Source organism: Pongo abelii, chromosome 4 (genome assembly GCF_028885655.2).
Source record: "Pongo abelii isolate AG06213 chromosome 4, NHGRI_mPonAbe1-v2.0_pri, whole genome shotgun sequence".
NCBI classification, from domain to species: Eukaryota; Metazoa; Chordata; class Mammalia; order Primates; family Hominidae; genus Pongo; species Pongo abelii.
Window position 1 is genome coordinate 127,300,534 of NC_071989.2, and position 24,942 is coordinate 127,325,475.

Here is a 24,942-nt window from a genome sequence, read left to right on the forward strand (position 1 = left end):
ATATCCCTAATAAGTTCCTTTTTTCTTTTTAAAAGATTGCAGCATCTTATGGAAATGTTATCTCCATTTTTGAACCAGTTAACCTACCGAAACAAAAGAAAAATTTGGTCAGTAATTTATGATTTCTTCTTTTAGGAATTGAAATGTTTTAGGTATTGAAAGAGTGTAAAATCAGAGTGATCATCGAGTAGATCGGTATAACTTATATACTGTAATTGAACCCACATGTTAAATTCCATTTTGATATTAAAAATAAATTTTTCATTGGAATAGAACTCAAATAAATTGTGCCAATGAATTGTTGAAATGCTTTATTATTTTATTTCTGACATTTTTAATTTTATAATATTTCAAGTCAGTAACCTAAAGTTTGGCACTACTTTATTGCTAGTATCAAATACCGTTGTCCAGCCATATGTGGTACTTTTTCCTTTGTTTCATAATCTACCTTTATACAGGTTTTCTGCCTCTTCAGGGCTTAACTTTCTTGCATTATTTAGATCATGTAATACAGTCGTTAACAGGTCAATGAATGTTTTTCTTAATAAGGAAGCTGTACTCAGAAATAGTTCTGAAAACTGGTTACCCAATAGTTTATAAATATTCGGATCATGTTAGCAGATTTTATAGGTTCTTTAATGCTCGTGCCTGTAATCCTCTCTATTTGGGAGGCTGAGGCAGGAGGATTGTATAAGGCCAGGAGTTTGAAACCAGCCTGGGCAAGATTTTAAAAAAAGTTTAGCCAGGTATGGTGGCACATGGCTACAGTCTCAGCTGCTCAGGAGGCTGAGACAGGAGGATCATTTGAGCCCAAAAATTTGAGGTTGCGGTGAGCAATGTTCGCACCACTGCATTCCAGCCAGGGTGACACAGAGAGACCCTGTCTCTAAAATAAAAATAAAAACAAACCATCTGAAAGAAGATAAGTATAGTGTCATTGAAAGAGCACTGTAAGGGAGCTAAATGATGAGAAATTATGAACACAAAGAAGGAAACAACAGACACTGAGGTCTACTTGAGGGTGGAGTGTGGCAGGAGGGAGGGGAGCAGAAAAGATAACTATTGGGTACTGGGCTTAATACCTGGGTGATGAAATAATCTGTATAAGAAAATCCCTTGACACAAATTTACTTATGTAACAAACCTTCACATGTACTCCCAAACCTAAAATTAAAAGATTTTTTTTTTTTTTTTAAAAAAGAGCAGTGTATTGGGAGTCATAGGACTGGTTTCTATTTCTGGGTCTATCTAGCTAGTTGGTCTTAGGTAAGTCAGCCTTATGAAATTCTTTGCTTAACTCTCAAATTGATTAATATCTGTTCAGTCTTGATGGGAATATTATTAGGCTAACATGTCAAAGACGGTTTAGGAATGTATTAATTATAAAGGACTAAACTGTTTTAATAGCAGACATACCTTTATATATCTTTCGATAGTTTTCATGTCATCTTCACTTAGCTCATTAGTATTTTACAAATTACTTCAAACCTAGTTTGTGCAGCTATTATTTCTTCTTTTTACGAATAAGGCAGTGGAGTAGGCTCAAAGAATATAGTGACTTGACCAGTGAAGCAGCTGTTAAGCCACAGAACTAAGAGTAAAACCATCTGTATTGATTCGTAGGTGTGAGTGTTCTTTCGTTACCTTGTGTTAATGAAAACTACTTTCTGAGTTAATTTTTATCTTTAAATTTCATGGAAATAGTGTTCACACTTCTGATTTCTATTTGTTTTTATAGATTGCCTAGTGAATCCAATATTTGAGCCTCTTAAAGCCTTAAGAATTAGTAATTGGCAGTACTAAAAAGAATTTTTTAAGGTGATTACCCCACCCAGCCCAGAACAGTGTATTTCAATACTCAATAAATATTTATTAAATAAAATAAGTAGCTTTTGAAAATCAGTATGTTATGTTAAAATGCCTTTATTGGGAAGGATAGAATAGAGAATTTCAGTGTTTGCCCATTTTCTCCTTTACTAATTATAATTGATGAATGTAATCTATAAAACTCAAAAAGAGGCTGGTTTATTGGCTTATCAGCACTGACTTTGCAGAAAGGATAATAAAAAACTTGATGAAGAAGGGCAAAAGTGGATCAAATGGTAAAGTTATAGACTTGAAAGATGTGTAAAATCTATGATTCTAAAATATAGTCTCAGAATCTTTAGATCCTTGTAAAAATATATTCTTTCCTTTTCTTTGTATATTATGGAGTATTCTTGTAAGGTGGTGGTCTTCATGAGAGTTGCACATCACAACTACCATTGGATACATGTGCCCAGATCCTGCCCTGGGAATTTCTAAATCTGTAGCTGTGGGATTGTGTCTATGCACTTATATGTCTTGTTCTAGAGAGGGTTCTGGTATGTACTGTGATTGAAAGACATTCCTGCGAGGCAGTGTTTCATGAAAGCATATTCTGTAGGTCACCTATGTCAAAATCACCTGGCGTGTTAAAGTACAGGTTTCTGTGCCCCATCCTGAAGCTTTTGAACCTGAATTTTTGGGCACAGGTCTTGGAAATTTGAATTTTTAGTAACATCTCAGGCTATTATTTGTTGTAGCAAAGTTTGAGAGCCACCACATTAAGAGAGTATGAATCTCAATCTGTAATTGGGCTGTGAACTCAACTTAGTGTAGGCCACAACCTGAATTTAAAAAGAGAATGAAATAGAGAAAATATCAGAGTATGTCACATGTAATAAGGTCAAACATAGGTTATATTTATTTGTATGTGTGTGTGTTCTGGGTCAGAGGACATGTACATTGTATATTTCTTACTGATTTGCAGGCAGAAAAAAAGGGAAAAATTTCGCTTTAAGAAGTTGTAAGGCCATAAATTATATAGTAGTATCAAAATGTTACGTCTTTTATTCTGAATTTTCCCACATACTATTATGATCTCAGATGGGGACAAAACAGTAAAAGAGAAGGAAACGTCAAATAGTAAAGCCACAGACACATTTAAAATTAAATTTTTAACTGTAATAATAATAAAGTAATAATTAAATCTGAGGCTAATAAGACTGTTATCCAAGGTAGCATATGGTTATTGATTGTTTATACTAAAGATAGAATTTTGACCACCAGTTATGGATATTCTCTCACATACCTTCTTTATCATGTGTTCTCTATTTTTGTTGACCGAATTGAACATTTTGTTATCTTTAAAATTGACTGCCTGTGTTATTGTAAGAATAACAAGCATAAACGTACACATTTGACAGAGAAAATATGCCAATCATAATGGGCTAAATGACTCTTTTCTCAATTTTAGGAATTATATAGTCAGTGGCAGAAAAGTGGCCAATTTTTTCTGGAATCAATAGCACACAATATAACCTGGGATCCCACAGGTAAGAAAATAAGCAGGATTAACTAAAATGAAATATCACTTGCTTAGTTGTTCTTATTTTTATTACTCTCATGTATTTCACTTCTGCTGTGTGTGAGATTGTGGGGAATACCAAAGAAGTAAAATGGATTATGCCCTTTTAGAGTTTATACTGAAATGAAGACAGATATGCACTGTAAGAAATGAGAGAATGTTCTAAGTGCCATAATAGGATACCCATTGTTTTTGGAAAGAGATATTTCTCTGGAGAATTAAGGTCTCATTGAAAAGGAGCCTTTGGACCTGAGAGTAAACAGAGTTTAGCAATGAGAGTTGCTAAACTCTCATTGCATAGATGGAACAGGAAAAAAGTGAAATTTAAGAAAATATATGCTGGGCGTGGTGGCTCACGCCTGTATTCCCAGCACTTTGGGAGGCTGAGGTGGGCAGATCACCTGAGGTCGGGAGTTCAAGACCAGCCTGACCAACATGGAGAAACCCTGTCTCTACTAAAAATACAAAAAATTAGCCGGGCGTAGTGGCGCGTGCCTGTAATCCCAGCTACTTGGGAGGCTGAGGCTGGAGAATCGTTTGAACCTGGAAGGTGGGGTTGCGGTGAGCTGAGATCATGCCACTGCACTCCAGCCTGGGCAACAAGAGTGAAACTCTGTCTCAAAAAAAAAAAAAAGGAAGAAAATATAATGAATATATGTATCAGTTATCTATTTCTGCATTAGAAAAGCATCCTCCAAAATGATAGATGGCTTATAACATCCGTCATTTTATTGCTTATGATTCTGTTGGTCAGGAAGGCTCTGTGGGAATGGCTTATCTATTGTTCCATGTGGTAGTGACTGAAGCAATTTATCTGCAGCTAAAAGATCCAAGAAAGGCTTTGTTCACATATCTGGGCCTTGCTGCTTGCTATCTACTGGAATGCCTTTGTTCTCCTCCACATGGCCTCTTCTATGGCTCTCTCTAGCAGGGCAGCCTGGATTTTACATGGTGGCTGCATTCTGAGAGTGAAAGTAGAAGCTGCAAGGAAGTCCCAGAATGTTATTGCTGCCACATTATATGGTCACAAGTCCAGCTAATATTAAGGGATGGGAGACATAGACTCCACCTCTTGATGAAAGATATGGCAAAGTCATATTACATGGAGACATCAACACAGGGATACATAATTTATTGGGAGCCATTTTTACCATTTCATGAAAGTGAGGGAAGGCACAGAGAAAGAAAGCATAAGATACATTATAATAAGGATTAGTACTTCACTGTGCTGAGTCTCAGTGGTGGTAAGGAGATAAGACCTTACCGTGTTATAGGAGACCTTTAAAGTCATGCTAAAAAATTTGAATTTAATTCTTTATGGTTGTCTAAAAACTATAGGTTTTCAAAAGAGGCTAGTGATATAAGATTTATGTTTTTGAGAGTTAGAAGTGAGTTAGAAGGGTCAGTGGCAAATGCAACAGGAGGAGGAGTGACCTTTGGAGAGGTTGTATTCTCATTAGTCTGGATGAGAAATAAGAACTTATTTCAATGCCTTTTCCATAGTAGGTGCTCAATTAATATTAAATGAATTAATGAATAGTGAAAGGTGTAAGTGGATATGAAATGTGTTTAGGCAGTAGAATTGACATTACTTGACAACTGGATTTGAAATTACTTTGAGAGTATCTATGACCACACAAAGAGTAATATGTAGGAGTTAGAGGTAGTGTGGAACATAAGGTATTAATTGTATATATGGACCTTGAGAAGCTTGTGTATCATAAAGCAATATATAGACATTTGAATCTCGAACATAAAAAGTTATCTTTGGGGCTGGGCACGGTGGTTCAAGCCTGTAGTATCAGCACTTCAGGAGGCTGAGTGGGGAGAATTGCTTGAGCCCAGGAGTTTGAGACCAGCCTGGGCAACATAGGGAGACTCCATCTCTACAAAAAAATTTTTGAAAAGTTAGTCAGGCTTGGTGGCTGGCACCTGAGGTCTCAGCTATTCAGGAGGCTGAGGTGGGAGGCTTGTTTGAGCCCAGGAGGTTGAGTCTGCAGTGAGCCATGATTGTGCTACTGCTTTCTAGCCTGGGTGACAGAGCAAGACTTTGTCTCAGGAAAAAAAAAAAAAAAAAAGAAAAGTTATCTTTGAGACATAGAAGTCATCAGAGAGAGAGATAAAAATATTGGTAAACTGATTAATGCCTTTCTTTTGTGTCCAAATTTACTATTGTATCTTGCCTAAATCATAAGATTTTCTGTTTTAGACTTTTTATGCTTTTTTCCTGCTTTACTATCCATAATATCCTGCTTTAATATATGTAATTTAATATCTGTAATATCTAATTCTTAGAGTTTGAAATCAGTATACCTTATTATATCTTACCTACTTTTGTTCCATTCCATACCTGGGATTAATTTTGTATTCTGTATTAAATTCTTAATCTTTTATGGGATATCTTAATTTTGTCTTCAGTTTATATTAAGCAAGAAAACTTGTATCTGTTGGTAAGTTCAAAAGTGGAATAATCAACATATTTAAATGGAATGTTTCATTACTTCTTGTGCTTTTTTTTCCCTCCTGTCTATGAAATCTTCTATCTAGTTGCTCTACTATTTATTGAGCTTCTGCTTAGTGCCTGGCCTGTGCTAGAGACTTTGTGCATATTATATAGCTAATCCTTACAACAACTGTATTTAAACCTCAAATTTTATAGATGAGAAAACTGAAGCTCAGAAATTACCCAACTAGATCAAATTCACATGGCTAATTAAGCATCTTACTTGGGATTTAGAGACAGGGATTTCTGATCTAAAGTCTATGCCAGAGATCCACTTTCCTTTTGAAACAAGAAAACGAGGGCCAAGCATGCTGGCCCATACCTGTAATCCCAGCAGTTTGGGAGGCTAAGTTGGGAGGATTGCTTGAGCCCAGGAGTTTGAGACCAGCCTGGGCAACATAGCAAGACCCTGTCTCTGCAAAAAATTAAACAAAGTGATTATTCTAGAAATACACAAATCTATAGTCTTTAATTGCCAAGGTGAATGCTATCTTTATTGTCAGCTTTTTTGCCGAAATTGCTTGTCTTTTGTATGAATGATAGCACGACCTTCTACTTAATTCCCAAGTCATAGAGTTGGAATCTGTCCTTTAAACCTCTTGTTTTTTTTCTGTATTTATTTGGTGTCAAATCTTGACAATTCTTTTTTTGATTTTTTCTTGAGACAGGGTCTTGCTCTGTTGCCCAGGCTAGACTGCAGTAACACAATCATAGCTCACTGCAGCCTTGACCTCCCAGGCTTGAGTGATCCTTTCACCTCAGCCTCCCTAGTGTCTGGTACTACAAGTGCGTGTCTAACTAATTTTTGTAATTTTTTTCTGTAGAGACAGGGTTTCACTATGTTGCCCAGGCAGGTCTTGAGCTCCTGGGCTCAAGCAGTCCTCCCACCTTGGCCTCCCAAAGTGGTAGTATTACAGGTGTGAGCCACTGCACCCAGCCTTGACAATACTTTTTGAAATGGCTTTCAATTGCTTGCTTTTTAAATATTTGGTTGAGATCCTCATTATTTACCATCTGAATTTTTTTTTTTTGAGATGGAGTTTCGCTCTTGTTGCTCAGGCTGGAGTGCAATGGCGTGATCTGAACTCACTGCAACCTCTGCCTCCTGGGTTCAAGTGATTCTCCTGCCTCAGCCTCCTGAGTAGCTGGGTTTACAGGCATGCTCCACCATGCCCGGCTAATTTTATATTTTTAGTAGGGATGGGGTTTCTCCATGTTGGTCAGGTTAATCTTGGACTCCCGACCTCAGGTGATCCACCCGCCTTGGCCTCCCAAAGTGCTGGGATTACAGGTGTGAGCCACTGTGTCTGGCCTACCATCTGAATTTCTGTAGTTAATTAACCAGGTTTAATAGTTTAATAGTTGGTTAACCACACACTTACGTTTTCCCTGATGTTGTCTGTCTCGAGTTGTTTTCTAAAAAGTATTTTTAACCTTCTTTGTATACTAGAGTCTTTGAAATTTTGATGAAAGTTTATGCACATATTGTATGTGTGATTTTTATATGTTATCTCAATAGAGGGAGACTCACAGGCCTCTCCATCTGTTGACTGCCCCTCTTCCAGTTAAGCCCTCTTGTTCTGAAATACAGATCCAATTTTGTAACAACTCCCCCACAATCCCCCACTGCCACTTGAAAATCTTTTACTCCCAACTACCTATAACAAAGTCCAAACGCTGTGAACTTGAAAAACTCTTCACAGTCTCACCTTGGCATTTTTTCCATAGTAATTTTTTTCTAGCCTTTCCGTGTACATTATTCGTTAACATATACCAGATTAAGAGGCATTCTTGGGAAAATATATGAACTTACATGTCTTCATGCCTTTGTTCATGTTATGTTTCCTTTCTGAAATGCCTGTCTCTTCTGTTTATTCATCCATTAAGGACCAGGTTGCATTTCATCACTTTTCCTGGCCCTTTTACTACAGGTACACATTAATGTCTCCTTCCTGTGGGCTTCCATAAAGCTTTGCACGCATTTCTATCATGTATGTAACACTTCTACATGGTATCATATTTCCATGTCTTTCTACTGAAATATGAACTCATGAAAAATGACAGTGTTTTGTTTGTCATTGTATTTCCAATGTCTAGCACAGTGCCTGGAACAAAGAAGATGCTCATTAAATACTTGTTAAATGAGAGATTATAAGATTTCTTCCTTTCTATCTCAAGCTATTTTAACAAAATTAAAATACAGCCTTCTCCTCCGTTCTTCAAAATTTTTTTTTATATTTGACTTTTTTTAGAAGTTGTTTTATATGAAATTCTTGAGCATGTAAATTAAGTCACTATTAAATACCTAAATAATAAATGATGAATAATATTTTTTTTTAGGCAGTCGTCTTTTAACTGGTTCCAGCTATTTGCAGCTCTGGTCCAATACTAACTTGGAGAAGCCAACTGAAGATGAAAATTTAAATAAAACAGATCTTAACTTTGGAGATTGGAGATGCATTTGGCATTGCAAGTAAGCAATTAATCAGGAGAGTAAACTGATAAACCTGTTGTTCTGTGTGGTTTTATTATAAATGTATTTTAGTTGTGTAAAACCACACTGACATAAAAAGTATTGATTTTTAGTCTTTGATATGCTTTTTGTTATACACAGATAATTCTCTATTTCCCGTGTTCTACAAATACATTTTTTAAAAATGTCAAATAAAATAGGAAGAAACAAACGTGTAAGGCTTACATGAAGACCATTAAATACAAACTTGCCAAATTATATGAAAAGATAGATGACTTTCATGCTTTTGAATGGAAGACTTCCTATTGTGAAGAAATCTATTTTTCCCACATAATCTATATATTGAACATAATCCTTGCCAAAATCTGAGTGGAATTTCTATTAAGCATAGTTCTAAACTCTACTTAAAAGGACAAATATGGGAAAGTCAGAGAAATTCTGAAAGAAAAGAAGAATAAAGATATACAGTATAGTAAAATGAATTCTAACGCCACAGATGATCAAGCATTTTGTTATTGATGTAGGAACAGACAGATTAGGATCCAGGATTAGGCTCTGGAGTGCAATGATGTGAGGCTTACTGCAACCTCCACCTCCCTGTTTCAAGCAGTTCTCCTACTTCAGCCTCCTGAGGTGCTGGGATTACAGGCACGTGCCGCCACACCTGGCTAATTTTTGTATTTTTAGTAGAGACGGGGTTTCACCATGTTGGCAAGGCTGGTCTTGAACTCCTGACCTCAGGTGATCCACCCGCCTCAGCCTCCCAAAGTGCTGGCATTACAGGTGTGAGCCACTGTGCTCAGCCTTAAGGTAGTCTTTTATAGCAGGGAAAACTAGCTAGCTCTGTAGATGGGAAATTAAGTTAGAGTCTTTCATACCTGATACCAAAACAAATGTGAGATGGAGGAAAAAATTTCTATAAAATGAAACAAATATTAGAGGAAAATACAGGTGAAATTTTATATTTTAGAGCTACATTGTCCAGTATGATAGCCACTAACTACATGTTATTATTGAGCACTTGAAATGCAACTAGTCCAAATTGAGATGTGCTGGACTTCAAAAGTTTAATATGAAAAATAGTGTAAAATATCTCTAACATTTTTAAAAAAATGTTGAAATGATGTTTTTATATATTAGGTTAAATAAAAAATATTAATTTCGCCTGTTTTAACTTTTTTTAAAAATGCGGCTGATAGGAAATTTAAAATTACATATTTGGCTAACATTTGTCATTTATGTTATATTGCTGTTCGACAAGAAATGCTGCTTTAGAGTTAGGGAAAGACTAAGAAGGACACCCAAACTGGAAATGGATAGGCTAGGAAAAATTAACAGTTCTAACCGTATCAATAAAACATTTCTATAAAGCATATTGTCCACAAGGAAAGAAACACAAACATGAGGAGAAATATGTGCAGTTTTGGGCAAATGCGTTTTTAAAAGTAGGCCTTAAATTAGTTAGAAAAGAACAGGTATAACAATAGTAAGCAACATTGGGCAATAGAGAGAAAATTTTAACAAGGTATAGAACATATTAAAAATAAGTGCAATAAGAGGTGATCTCACTTGAAATCAAGAATGTGAAATGTTCAGAAAAAGGGTGAATCTTATCTAATAGTGTTTAGAGAAATAGGTGCTCTTGTATACTGTCAATAAGGGAGTACAGTTGATATTATCTTTATTTTTTTTTTTTGAGACGAAGTCTCACTCTGTCGCCCAGGCTGGAATGCAGTGGTGTGATCTCGGCTCACTGCAAGCTCCGCCCCCCGGGTTCATACCATTCTCCTGCCTTGGCCTCCCAAGTAGTTGGGACTACAGGTGCTCACCACCACGCCCGGCTGATTTTTTGTATTTTTAGTGGAAACGGGGTTTCACCATGTTAGCCAGGATGGTCTTAATCTCCTGACCTCCTGATCTGCCTGCCTCAGCCTCCCAAAGTGCTGGGATTAACAGGCATGAGCCGCCATGCCCGGCCTGATAATATCTTTCTAGAGCACATTTTGGAAGTATGATTCAACAGGCTTAATTTTTTTCATATCCTTTAAATAAGATTTCCAGGTTTCATTCATTCATTCAACAAATATTTGTTGAATGGTTCCAGGCAGCTTTAAAGATGCTTAGAATATTGCAAAGAACAGATAGGGGTAGACAGAAAATAAACCAGTAAACTGGTATAACAGGATTTAAGTGAAACTGACTAGGTTTATATGAAGTGGTGATAGCATAAATATCACATACCAAAGTAAGGCAGATATCCCATATGTAGAATTTACAGAGGAGATTTCAAATGAGCTGGTTCCATGTATTTTGCACCCCTCAGATAGGTAATGGATTAACATGTAGAAAGGGAACAGAATTTTGCATAAATAATTCTTTAGAAAGAGCTGTAGGCCGGACATGGTGGCTCACGCCTGTAATCTCAGCACTTTGGGAGGCCGAGGTTGGTGGATCACCTGAGGTCGGCAATTCAAGACCAGCCTGGCCAACACGGCGAAATCCCGTCTCTACTAAAAATACAAAAATTAGCCAGGCATGGTGGCGCATGCCTGTAATCCCAGCTACTTGGGAGGCTGAGGCATGAGAATAGCTTGAACCCGAGTGGCGGAGGTTACAGTGAGCCGAGATCACACCACTGCACTCCAGCCTGGGCAATAGAGTGAGACTCCATCTCAGTAAAAAAAAGAAAAAAAAAAAATAATATTTTGTCTTAAGGATATCCTTAGGATTAACCAGATGTTCTAAAAATGTGTGTGCAGGCATGTTCACTTCTCTTTTTTGTTGTTGCAGCAAAAATTGGAAAACAGCAGTGAAAAATTATTTGAAATCATTGTTTGTATATATATGTAAACATATACAATGGAATATAAGCCAATAAAGTAATAATGTAGATCTGTACAGCTGCACACGTATACACATCTTTTGCATCTATATTCAAAGATGTTCGTGACATATTTTTGTTGTTGTTGTTCGAGACAGTCTTGCTCTGTCACCCAGGCTGAGTATGGTGGCATGATCTTGGCTGACTGCAACCTCCACCTCCTGCGTTCAAGCAATTCTCCTGCCTCAGCCTCCCAAGTAGCTGGGATTACAGGGGCATGCCACCATGCCTGGCTAATTTTTTGTATTTTTAGTAGAGATGGGGTTTCATCATGTTGGCCAGGCTGGTCTAGAACTCCTGACCTTGTGGTCTGCCTACTTCAGGCTCCCAAAGTGCTGGGATTACAGGCGTGAGCCACTGTGCCCAGCCCGTGACATGTTTTTTAGTGGGTGATAAGTATGACTTCAGTTTCTAGCCCTACTTCTCCCACCTTTTCCTGCAGAAAGTAGAGAGAGTGGAGAGAAGGATTTGGAAGTTTATGTATTAAAATGTTAACATTGGCTTTGTCTGAGGAAAGGATGTAGTGGTATTGGTGAAAAATGTAAATGATTTCATTTGCTTTTTATCTACCTGTATCAACTTTTCTGTAATGTATTATGCTTAAAATCAGAAAAAGAAGTTATTTGTATCTGAAATGAAATGTGACAGAATTCCTCTTTGGATATCTTTACAAATAAATTTAGAATTGACCTATCTAATCATGAATTTGGGCAAAGAAAAGGAAAGTAGTGATAGTGGTGAGTGTCTTGAGATCAATATATATGAGTAGCTGTAAGGGAAGGCAATGAAGAGAAATGAACCAAAGTTCCTTTGAGAAGAAAAGGCAAGTATGTACCAAGTATATAGGTGAAGCTGGTAGGCTGAATCCCTAATTGCTGCAAGTCCCCTGTTAACCCACACATAATCTTTAATTAGGTAAGTATTACCCTAAGGCAAACTTATTATATATTATCCATGAAAATGTACGTTGGCATGTAGGGATCCATGGTTTTGGAAACTAGATTTCCAGATTTAAAAAATGAAACCATTCTCTCTCATTCTAAGGGAATGAAAGTTACGACTTTCGTTTTAGGCTTTAAAGATTTTGACAAGCCGTTCCTTCCGTGAGTCTGTGGATGTATGTTTTTATATTTAAAGTTTATCTTACTAACTAGTTCATTTTTCAGGTACACAAAGATGTGAGTGTGAAACTTATAACATTTTCTGTCTTTTGAACCAATTGCTGATTTATATTTTTGAGAATATTGAACTTTTTCTTTTTAGTTTTCATTGCAAATTATTCCTTCTCTGTTTAATTTACAGAACTGCTTCCCAAGTTCATTTAATGAAATTTTCACCAGATGGAGAATTTTTTGCCACTGCTGGGAAGGTAAATTGTGAAAATGCTATTGCCAAATTATGTGGTTATAGTTTACTTTGAAACTTAAAAAACATTAACTGGCTTCATTCTTTTATTTATTTAACTTGAAAATACTAGTTTCCATTAAAAATTTGTTTTTTTGTTTTTTTGAGATGGAGACTCACTCTGTCACCCAGACTGGAGTGCAGTGGCGCAATCTCGGCTTACTGCAGCCTCCGCCTCCCAGATTCAAGCGATTCTCTTGCCTCAGCCTCCCAAGTAGCTGGGACTATAGCCACGCACCACTACGCCCGGCTAATTTTTGTATTTTTTAATAGAGACGGGATTTCACCATATTGACCAGGCTGGTCTTGAACTCCTGACCTCGTGATCCGCCCACCTCGGCCTCCCAAAGTGCTGAGATTACAGGCGTGAGCCACCATGCCCGGCCATTAAAAATTTTAAGTAGCAAAAATTGACTCCATTATTGTGGTGTTAAAAGACTGTGTGATATAATTGAAATAACATAGACTTAGGGGCAGATCTGAATATAAATCTGCCATTTACCAGCTTTATCATCTTGGACAAGTTAATCTTATTGAGCCTTTCTTTTCTCATGTGTAATATGAGGATAAAAACACCTACCTCATAGGTCATTAATCATAGGATTAATTTAGACAATATATGCAGTATAGAGTGACCGGCACAGTGCCTTTCGTGTAGTATACAATCAATAAAGCATAGCTTCAATTTATATTACCTTTTAGCTGATGTATATTAGGCTGTTTTTAATATATAAGACTTCATAGGCTTTCTAGAAAGATACTAGTAACCATTTCTTTAGTGTGCATACTTTATTACCTATTTATTTTAAAGCAATGTATTTCTTTGAAGTTATTTTTATTCATTGGTTCATAGAGCATTTCATGAGCTGCTAATAAGTCAAATTATTGTTCTCGTGGCTCAAAGCCTTCTGCAAACTAAGAGTGTAAGATACTCTAAAACCACAGTAAGGTTTTTGTTTTTTAGGAGAGAAGTTGAGCTGTTTATTCTGATTGACTTTACAGGTGGGAACTCAGTTATAGCTTAAAAGCAGTACCTGGTACATTCTAGTCTCCTTTGCTTTTCCTTTATTTCCCAAATTAGGACTATAAATTTGATTGTACATAGAATATTTTATATAGTATTTATATATTAACTCTTTTTTTCATCATCAACATTTTCTTTGAAAAGTCACATGAAAATTCATGAAAAGTATCTTTTTTTTTCAATAATTAGCAGTCTTCGTAAGTCTGCTAGTGGTGTTGATTTCTTATTTAATATTTGGCTTACTGGAAAAGAAATCCTTAATTTTATCTTTCAGTCTTTCCTGAATGACTCCATTCCCCATACTCTAGTAATTAACAAGCATTTTTCTTGAACACAGAATACACACATTCACACACTTCAGTTTTTAAAGCACAGTTAGGCAATGCTGATAGAAAAGTGCCAGAATCAGAATTTTCTTAATTCCTCTGTGCCCAACGTCTCTTCCCATCCCCAAGTTCTTGCCATTGGGGAGAAAATTCTTACTTTTGCTATTTGATTTAATCTTTAATTCTGATCTGCATGTTTTTCTGTTGTGTTTTTTTTCTTTTTTTTTTTTTTCCTTAGGATGACTGTCTTTTGAAGGTATGGTATAATGTAGAAAACTGGCGGACAGCTGTTACTTCTCCAGATGGAAGTTCAGAAAAACAATCCCAAGGAGAAATTGACTTTTCTTTTGTGTATCTGGCCCATCCTCGAGCAGTAAATGGATTTTCCTGGCGTAAAACAAGCAAATATATGCCTAGGTCAGTGGATTGGTCATTTTCCCCCACATATTAAGGGAACATCATCTTTGTTACTTTGATTGCTTCTCTCACTTTTGACAGTCCATAGTTACAGGACTTCTGAAGATTAGAGTAATATTAAATAGTCTCTGGCCTGCACATCTCTGGCTGTGGGTCAACTATGTTTGATGCTTAGGATAAGAGCCATATTAAAGGAGTTTAAGCTGGGATAGTTTACTCCATATCAGATGTCTTTAAGTCACAGAGTTGTACATATTTTCTTTTTCTTTGTGTTTTGTGTCTAATTCTGTCATCTATTTTCTCCAGATTGTTGTTTGTTTATATTTTTACGTAAATATTCTGTCGTCTTGTACCTTCTAGTATGTCTTCCCTGGTTTTCTTCCTTTAAAAAATAGCTTTATTAAGAGGATATACCATGAGTTCTTGTATGTTTATTTGACTGCACCCAGCATATCTGAGGAAAAGAGAGAGTAGATTAATACCCTACATTATTCTTCTTTGAAACAGGTATAAGTTTAACCACAAAAGCACACAGTGACACACACATACATACCCTCAGTACCTTCTTTTTTTTTTCTGTAGTTCTGGAAAGAGTTAATATAATACTGAATTTTAGTAGGTTATAGAGACCTATTACTTAAATACAGGTATAAATTCCCTGTTTTTGTTTGTTTTTTATGTGTTTTTGTTTTGTTTAGTTTTAAGACAGGGTCTTTCTTGCTTTGTCACCCAGACTGGAGTGCAGTGCCCCAGTCATGGCTCACTGCAACCTCCACCTCCTGGGCTCAAGTGATCCTCCCGCCTCAGCTTCTCAAATAGCGGGGACTACAGGTGTGTGCCACCATGCTGGGCTAATATATTTTTTTCTTTTTGGATTTTTTGTAGAGATGGGGATTTGCCATGTTGCCCAGGCTTGTCTTGAACTCCTGAGCTCAGGCGATCTGCCTGCCTCAGTCTCCCAAAGTGCTGGAATTACAAGCATGAGCCATGTGCGCAGCCAGAAATCCCATTTTGTACCATATGGCCATTTTCAACTTGGCCACACCATGTGGCATTTTTTTCCTACCTTTTCACTGTTTTATGAATTTTGCTGACTAGATGTTTTGAGCTATAGTGTAGCTATAGCCAGGACAGGGATAGAGAAAAGAGAGTGAGAAAAAATGGAGGGAGATGGGTGTGAGGATGGGGAAAGGAGGAGAAACAAGGGGTTGGGGAAGGAAAGAAAAAAAGATGCTAGGAAGGGAGAGGTAGGGGACAGGAGGAGAAACAAGGGGTTGGGGAAGGAAAGAAAAAAAGATGCTAGGAAGGGAGAGGTAGGGGACAGAAGGAGAGAGGTAGAAAGGGAAGGTGGCCTGGAATGGCTGTGAAAGCAAGGAATGGTGGGAGAGGGAAGCCCGGAGAGGAGGTAGAAAGGGAGAAGAAGACAAGGAAGTAGACAGAAAGAGGAGAGGGAGCCAGAGGGAGAGAGATGCAAGAATGGAGGAGGGAAGGAGAAGGAGAGAGCAACCTACAAATCATGCTGTTCTCCTTTCTCTTCTGCAACTTCTTTTTTAGTCAGGTAGGTATGTTTAACAAAGTGGCTACTAGACAATATTTTGATTTCTTTCCTCATTTACTTTAACTCACTGAGTTACTGATAAAACCTGCAGATTGTTCCGTTTTTAAAAATCAGATATGTATGCTGGAACAAGTTACTACTACAAAATATTGTGACTTTTTCTTTCTTTCTTCTAAACTTACTGAATTCCCTGATGGAAGGTAGTCCTTGATAGGGTTTCAGCCTTTGAGCTCTTGATGCTTATGGGACTTATTAACATATATGTAATTGATTTTTGCTTTTATTTTAAGGAGGTGGCAAAAAGGAAATTAACTGAAAGTCAAGGATGACTAAGGAGGGAGAAGTGTTTAGTACTTTATCATGAATATTCAATTCTTGCATTTCACTGCTTTGGGCATCTGTTAGGCAAGGAGAGGATAAGTGTACTCAGTAGTTACTGTAGCTTTTTGTGACAGTGTGCAGGTGCCTTTATAGGAAGTAGAAATGAAGCATATGATATAATTCAAAGAACTATCCACTCAATAAATCAGAAAATTTTATTAGAAGATGTGGTTATTTCTTATGTGTCAACTGAGAGATTGTGGCTTAATCTCAGTCTTTGTTTTTTTAGATGTAAAAAGAATCTTATTGAGTGCTGGGATGGTGGCACACACCTGTAATCCCAGGATGAGGCGGGAGGATTACTTGAGCCAGAGGATTGCTTGAACCCAGGAGTTTGAGAGCACCCTGGGCAACATAGTGAGACCACATCTCTTAAAAAAAAGAAAGAACGTTTGGCAAGATTATTGAAACAAGAACTACTAAATTCTAGGCAGAAAAGAAATAGGTTGGCAAGCATTTGCTGTGATGAAATCTGTACATATTGATATTTTCTTCATTGGTACCTTAGTTGGTACATTTAAGTAATTACAGAAACATTGTAGAATTGTCTGTGATACTATGTGACATTTGTATTTTTGCTTCTAAAATCTTTTCATTCCTTAGGGCTTCTGTATGTAATGTACTGTTGACTTGCTGCAAAGATAATGTGTGTCGTCTTTGGGTAGAGACATTTTTACCAAATGATTGTTTGCTATACGGCGGTGACTGCAGCCATTGGACTGAATCAATTAATTTAACAAATAACTTCAAGAGAAATGCTTCCAGTAAAGAACGAGTTCAAAATGCTTTAGAAGTGAGTGTTTTTGTTACATTACTTACTACAAGTTTTAAAACCTTTGGTATGTTGCCTTTTTGGTAACAAAGTAATGTTATAAAAAATCTATATCCTAGCAAAATAATTCTTAGAAAATTTTCAGTTCTATTTGGTTCAAAAAACATATTTTTATCTAGATTTTGTCTGGAACACAAAACTACCTGTAATTATGAAGTTACTCTTAGGTTTACTGATGATGATAAAAGGATGATTACATTTGACTTAGCTGAAGTAACATGAAGTAAAATCTGAGAATGCAAAGATTTAACTCTAAAAATAACTTATTTTTTCCTTCTTAGAGCTTGAGTAGTTTATCCTGTTCTGTTCTTCTACCATTTTATCTTTAGAAACCCCACCCCACCCCCAGAACTTGGGGGTCTTTACAAATTAATATTGAAAGTAAAAGTCAATTTTTGATTTTTGGACACGCTAAAGGTAGAATAGTAATACATTTGATCGTAGCCTAAAGGCTGAGAAACAGTAGTAGAATAGTAATACAGATTCTTCTAAATTTTTTTTTTTTTTCTGAGGCAGATTCTCACACTGTCAACCAGGTTGGAGTGCAGTGGCAAGATCTTGGCTCACTGTATTCCTGGCCTTAGCCTCCTGAGTAGCTGGAATTACAGGTGTGCATCACCACGCCCAGTTAATTTTTGTATTCTTAATAGGGAGAGGGCTTTACCGTGTTGGCCTGGGCTGGTCTCGAACCCTTGACCTCAAGTGATCTACCTGCCTCGGCCTCCCAAAGGGCTGGGATTACAGGCATAAGCCATGGCTCTCGGCCTGTTATTTTCTTAATATTGAAAACAAGAAGTGATTTTATTTTTTGTGGATTTTTTTTTTGGGTGGGGGGGTTGTTTTGTTGTTTTTTGAGACAGAGTCTCTGTCTGTCACCCAGGATGGAGTATAGTGGGGCGATATCAGCTCACTGCAACCTCTGCCTCCCGGGTTCAAGCAGTTCTCCCACCTCAGCCTCCCGAGTAGCTGGGATTACAGGTGCATGCCACCACGTCTGGCTAATTTTTGTATTTAAAGTGGAGATGGGGTTTTGCCATGTTGGCTCAAGTAATCCTCCCACCCAGGTTGGTCTCGAACTCCTGGCCTCAAGTGATCTGCCTGCCTTGGCCTCCCAAAGTGCTGGGATCACAGATGTGAGCCACCATGCCCGGCCCTGAAAACAGAAGTGATTTTAAAACATTTATCTTTGAATGCTTTGTATGATTATGCAGCAACTGTTTTTCTAATTTGAATAGTATTCTGATGCCTCACAGTATAATAAATTCTATATTGATTCAACAACGAATAGAATGGTTACATGTAGTAATAGCTGCAAGAAGTTACTGACCAGGAATCTGAAGACTTGTTCTACCTTTTGCCCTGCCTCTTCTTAGCTAGATGATCTTGGGATCTGTATAGACTATTTTATCATATGAAAGATGGGAATAACAATATTTGCACTGCCTGCCTCATGGCATCAAATGGGATGATCTCTATGAAAATGCTTTGTAAATTATGAAATGTCCCAAGTGCAGTGGTAATATTATTTAATACTATGTGGTCACAAGGAGTTAGCTATAGACAAAAGAGGACAGTGTATATAGAGATACCATTCACAAACAATAGTATTGGAAAAAAAATTTTTAACATTTGATTTTAGAAAATACATTTTAAGAAAATAAGCCTAATAAAAATTGCAAAATACTGTGTGAGGATTAAGAGAACAGCCAGGTACTTTAAGTCATAACTTTATTCTTCAGGATTCAGATTTGCTATACCAAAATATTGAAAGGTGTTTTTACATATAAAATGTTAAAAGGCATTTTTACATATAAAACATATAAAATGTTCTGAACTAGGATATGTGTAACTTCTGACAATCATTATGTAACCTATACATATACGACTTTTGACAATATAGGTATTAGTTTTGTTTCTATTCACACAGGTAAATCTGAGACATTTTCGTAGAGGTCGGAGGAGATCACTTGCACTGGTAGCACATACGGGATATCTGCCACATCAGCAGGATCCTCATCATGTTCACAGGAACACTCCACTGCATGCCAATGCACTTTGCCACTTTCATATTGCAGCCAGCATCAACCCAGCCACAGGTAATGAAACATTGTTAAAACATGTTTCTGAAATTGAATAGATTGATTTTATAACAAGTAAGTTATACTTTTAGTTTTCAAATAAGTAAAATATTGGAGGTGACTTTCTTAGCCCACTTTTCATTGTAGCAAGCTCACTGATTTCTACTTGCCCTTTAAGGCCATGATTTGACTTGAGATTTAGGATCTTGATAAGGCGTTGAAGTTCATTATTAGTTTATTCAAAAATTGGTATTTGAACTGTTACTTAATAAAGGTTAGTACTACAGATGTAGTATTGTATTTTTTCAATTTTTATTTTTTATAGACATGGAGTCTCACTGTGTTGCCCAGGCTGGTCTCAAACTCTTGGCCTCAAGCAATCTTCTTGCCTTGGCCTCCCAAAGTGCTGGGACATTACCAGCATGAGCCACCATGCCCAACCTCTAAAAGTAGTATTTTATAATGATCCTATAGTTCTTAAAATCTTTGTGTTTGGCACTTGATCTTTGGAGCCAATTCTGTGAAGAGGGCAGAAATATGTAAAAGTTATTACTGGGAGAATTAAGAAACTTATCTCTGTAGTCAAATATGTACTATTAGACTAAGAGATCTAGAATATCTGGGTCTGCCTATGAATTTGAAAATTTAAGTACTTATTATTTTTGAGATGAGGAATCACTCCCATTACCCACGTTGGAGTGCAGTGGCACGAACATGGTTCGCTGCAACCTCGACTTCCCAAGGCCAGGTGATTCTCGCATCTCAGCCACCCAAGTAGCTGGGACTTTAGGTGCATACGACCATGCCCAGCTAATTGTTTGTATTTTTAGTAGATACTCAGTTTCACCATGTTTCTAGGCTGGTCTCGAACTCCTGGGCTCAAGAGTTCCACCTGCCTTGGCCTCCTAAAGTGTTGAGATTACAGGCCTGAGCCACTGTACCTAGCCAGGACTTACTATTTTAGTAATTTTTTTTTTTATTATACTTTAAGTTCTAGGGTACATGTGCACAATGTGCAGGTTTGTTACATATGTATACATGTGCCATGTTGGTGTGCTGCACCCATTAACTCATCATTTATATTAGGTATATCTCCTAATGCTATCCCTCCCCCCTTCCCCGACCCCACAACAGGCCCTGGTATGTGATGTTCCCCTTCCTGTGTCCAAGTGTTCTCATTGTTCAATTCCCACCTATGAGAGAGAACATGCGGTGTTTGGTTTTTTGTCCTTGTGATAGTTTGCTGAGAATGATGGTTTCCAGCTTCATCCATGTCCCCACAGAGGACATGAACTAATCCTTTTTTTATGGCTGCATAGTATTCCATGGTGTATATGGGCCACATTTTCTTAATCCAGTCTATCATTATTGGACATTTGGCTTGGTTCCAAGTCTTTGCTATTGTGAATAGTGCCGCAATAAACATATGTGCGCATGTGTCTTTATAGCAGCATGATTTATAATCCTTTGGGTATATATGCAGTAATGGGATGGCTGGGTCAAATGGTATTTCTAGTTCTAGATCCTCGAGGAATCGCCACACTGTCTTCCACGATGGTTGAACTAGTTTACAGTCCCGTCAACAGTGTAAAAGCATTCCTGTTTCTCCACATCCTCTCCAGCACCTGTTGTTTCCTGACTTTTTAATGATCTCCATTCTAACTGGTGTGAAATGGTATCTCATTGTGGTTTTGATTTGCATTTCTCTGATGGCCAGTGACGATGAGCATTTTTTCATGTCTCTGTTGGCTGCATAAATGTCTTCTTTTGAGAAGTGTCTGTTCATATCCTTCACCCACTTTTCGATGGGGTTGTTTGTTTTTTTCTTGTAAATTTGTTTAAGTTCTTTTGTAGATTCTGGATATTAGCCCTTTGTCAGATGAGTAGATTGAAAAAATTTTCTCCCATTCTGTAGGTTTCCTATTCACTCTGATGGTAGTTTCTTTTGCTGTGCAGAATCTCTTTAGTTCAATTAGATCCCATTTGTCAGTTTTGGCTTTTGTTGCCATTGCTTTTGGTGTTTTAGACATGAAGTCCTTGCCCATGCCTGTGTCCTGAATGGTAATGCCTAGGTTTTCTTCTAGGGTTTTTATGGTTTTAGGTCTAACATGTAAGTCTAATCCATTCTGAATTAATTTTTGTATAAGGTGTAAGGAAGGGATCCAGTTTCAGCTTTCTACATATGGCTAGCCAGTTTTCCCAGCACCATTTATTAAATAGGGAATCTTTTCCCCATTGCTTGTTTTTCTCAGGTTTGTCAAAGAACAGATGGTTGTAGATGTGTGGTATTATTTCTGAGGGCTCTGTTCTGTTCCATTGTTCTATATCTCTGTTTTGGTACCAGTACCATGCTGTTTTGGTTACTGTAGCCTTGTAGTATAGTTTGAAGTCAGCATGATGCCTCCAGCTTTGTTCTTTTGGCTCAGGATTGACTTGGCAATGCAGGCTCTTTTTTGGTTCCATATGAACTTTAAAGTAGTTTTTTCCAATTTTGTGAAGAAAGTCATTGGTAGCTTGATGGGGATGGCATTGAATCTATAAATTACCTTGGGCAGTATGGCCATTTTCATAATATTGATTCTTCTTATCTGTGAACATGGAATGTTCCTCCATTTGTTTGTGTCCTCTTATTTCATTCAGCAGTGGTTTGTAGTTCTCCTTGAAGAGGTCCTTCACGTCCTTTGTAAGTTGGATTCCTAGGTATTTTATTCTCTTTGAAGCAATTGTGAATGGGAGTTCACTCATGATTTGGCTCTCTGTTTGTCTGTTATTGGTGTATAAGAATGCTTGTGATTTTTACACATTGAATTTATATCCTGAGACTTTGCTGAAGTTGCCTATCAGCTTAAGGAGATTTTGGGCTGAGACATTGGAGTTTTCTAGATATACAGTCATGTCATCTGCAAACAGGGACAATTTGACTTCCTTTTTTCCTAACTGAATACCCTTTATTTCTTTCTCCTGTCTAATTGCCCTGGCCAGAACTTCCAACACTATGTTGAATAGGAGTGGTGAGAGAGGGCCTCCCTGTCTTGTGCCAGTTTTCAAAGGGAATACTTCCAGTTTTTGCCCATTCAGTATGATATTGGCTGTGGGTTTGTCATAAATAGCTCTTATTATTTTGAGATACGTCCCATCAATACCTAATTTGTTGAGAGTTTTTAGCATGAAGGGCTGTTGAATTTTGTCAAAGGCCTTTTCTGCATCTATTGAGATAATCTTGTGGTTTTTGTCGTTGGTTTGGTTTATGTGACGGATTATGTTTATTGATTTGCGTATGTTGAACTAGCCTTGCATCCCAGGGATGAAGCCGACCTGATCATGGTGGATAAGCTTTTTGATGTGCTTCTGGATTCGGTTTGCCAGTATTTTATTGAGGATTTTTGCATCAATGTTCATCAAGGATATTGGTCTAAAATTCTCTTTTTTTGCTGTGTCTCTGCCAGGCTTTGGTATCAGGATGATGCTGGCCTCATAAAATGAGTTAGGGAGGATTCCCTCTGTTTCTATCAATCGGAATAGTTTCAGAAGGAATGGTACCAGTTCCTCCTTGTACCTCTGTTAGAATTCGGCTGTGAATCTGTCTGGTCCTAGACTTTTTTTGATTGGTAGGCTGTTAATTATTGCCTCAATTTCAGAGCCCGTTACTGGTCTATTCAGGGATTCAACTTCTTCCTGGTTTAGTCTTGGGAGGGTATATGTGTCCAGGAATTTATCCATTTCTTCTAGATTTTCTAGTTTATTTGCGTAGAGGTGTTTATAGTATTCTCTGATGGTAGTTTGTATTTCTGTGGGATCGGTGGTGATATCCCCTTTATCATTTTTTATTGCGTCTCTTTGATTCTTCTCTCTTTTCTTCTTTATTAGTCTTGCTAGTGGTTTATCAATTTTGTTGATCTTTTCAAAAAACCAGCTCCTGGATTCATTGATTTTTGAAGGGTTTTTTGTGTCTCTATCTCCTTCAGTTCTGCTCTGATCTTAGTTTCTTGCGTTCTGCTAGCTTTTGAATGTGTTTGCTCTTGCTTCACTAGTTCTTTTAATTGGGATGGTAGGATGTCAGTTTTAGATCTTTCCTGCTTTCTCTTGTGGGCATTTAGTGCTATAAATTTCCCTCTACACACTGCTTTAAATGTGTCCCAGAGATTCTGGTATGTTGTGTCTTTATTCTCATGGGTTTCAAAGAACATCTTTCTTTCTGCCTTCTTTTTGTTATGTACCTAGTAGTCATTCAGGAGCAGGTTGTTCAGTTTCCATGTAGTTGAGTGGTTTTGAGTGAGTTTCTTAATCCTGAGTTCTAGTTTGATTGCACTGTGGTCTGAGAGACAGTTTGTTATAATTTCTGTGCTTTTACACTTGCAGAGGAGTGCTTTACTTCCAACTGTGTGGTCAGTTTTGGAATAAGTGTGATGTGGTGCTGAGAAGAATGTATATTCTGTTGATTTGGGGTGGCAAGTTCCATAGATGTCTGTTAGGTCTGCTTGGTGCAGAGCTGAGTTTAATTCCTGGATATCCTTGTTAACTTTCTGTCTCGTTGATCTTTGTAATGTTGACAGTGGGGTGTTAAAATCTCCCATTATTATTGTGTGGGAGTCTAAGTCTCTGTAGGTCTCTAAGGACTTGCTTTATGAATCTGGATGCTCCTGTATAGGGTGCATATATATTTAGGATAGTTAGCTCTTCTTGTTGAATTGATCCCTTTACCATTATGTAATGGCCTTCTTTGTCTGTTTTGATCTTTGTTGGTTTAAAGTCTGTTTTATCAGAGACTAGGATTGCAACCCCTGCCTTTTTTTTTTTTTTTCTTTCTATTTGCTTGGTAGATCTCCTCCATCCCTTTATTTTGTGCGTATGTGTGTCTCTGCACATGAGATGGGTCTCCTGAGTACAGCACACTCATGGGTCTTGATTCTTTATCCAGTTTGCCAGTCTGTGTCTTTTAACTGGAGCATTTAGCCCATTTACATTTAAGGTTAATATTGTTATGTGTGAATTTGATCCTGTCATTATGATGTTGGCTGGTTATTTTGCTTGTTAGTTGATGCAGTTTCTTCCCGGCATTGATGGTCTTTACAATTTGGCATGTTTTTGTAGTGGCTGGTACTGATTGTTCCTTTCCATGTTTAGTGCTTCCTTCAGGAGCTCTTTTAGGGCAGGCCTGGTGTTGACAAAATCTCTCAGCATTTGCTTGTCCTTAAAGGATTTTACTTCTCCTTCACTTATGAAGCTTAGTTTGGCTGGATATGAAATTCTAGGTTGAAAATTCTTTTCTTTAAGAATGTTGAATATTGGCCCCCACTCTCTTCTGGCTTGTAGAGTTTTTGCCGAGAGATCAGCTGTTAGTCTGATGGGCTTCCCTTTGTGGGTAACCCGACCTTTCTCTCTGGCTGCCCTTAACATTTTTTCCTTCATTTCAACTTTGATGAATCTGAGGATTATGTGTCTTGGAGTTGCCGTTCTTGAGGAGTATCTTTGTGGCGTTCTCTGTATTTTCTGAATCTGAATGTTGGCCTGCCTTGCTAGATTGGGGAAGTCCTCCTGGATAATATCCTGCAGAGTGTTTTCAACTTGGTTGCATTCTCCCCGTCACTTTCAGGTGCACCAATCAGATGTAGATTTGGTCTTTTCACATTGTCCCATATTTCTTGGAGGCTTTGTTCGTTTCTTTTTATTCTTTTTT

The 24,942-nt window shown here is 37.4% G+C and overlaps 1 protein-coding gene across 11 annotated transcripts in view; it reads left to right on the plus strand.

Moving 5' to 3' along the window:
- Window positions 1–24,942, plus strand: part of DMXL1 (Dmx like 1) — a 196,632-nt gene that overhangs the window by 30,576 nt on the left and 141,114 nt on the right. For 10 of the 11 annotated variants that reach the window (XM_054555852.2, XM_054555854.2, XM_054555853.2 and 7 more), the window contains 7 exons: window positions 36–107; window positions 3,278–3,356; window positions 8,232–8,364; window positions 12,548–12,614; window positions 14,238–14,416; window positions 16,959–17,148; window positions 19,115–19,283. In XM_054555852.2, coding sequence (XP_054411827.1) covers window positions 36–107; window positions 3,278–3,356; window positions 8,232–8,364; window positions 12,548–12,614; window positions 14,238–14,416; window positions 16,959–17,148; window positions 19,115–19,283 — 889 coding nt within the window. Of the gene's footprint in view, window positions 1–35; window positions 108–3,277; window positions 3,357–8,231; window positions 8,365–12,547; window positions 12,615–14,237; window positions 14,417–16,958; window positions 17,149–19,114; window positions 19,284–24,942 lie in introns of those variants that run through there. The other variant, XM_054555859.2, reaches the window with a different exon arrangement.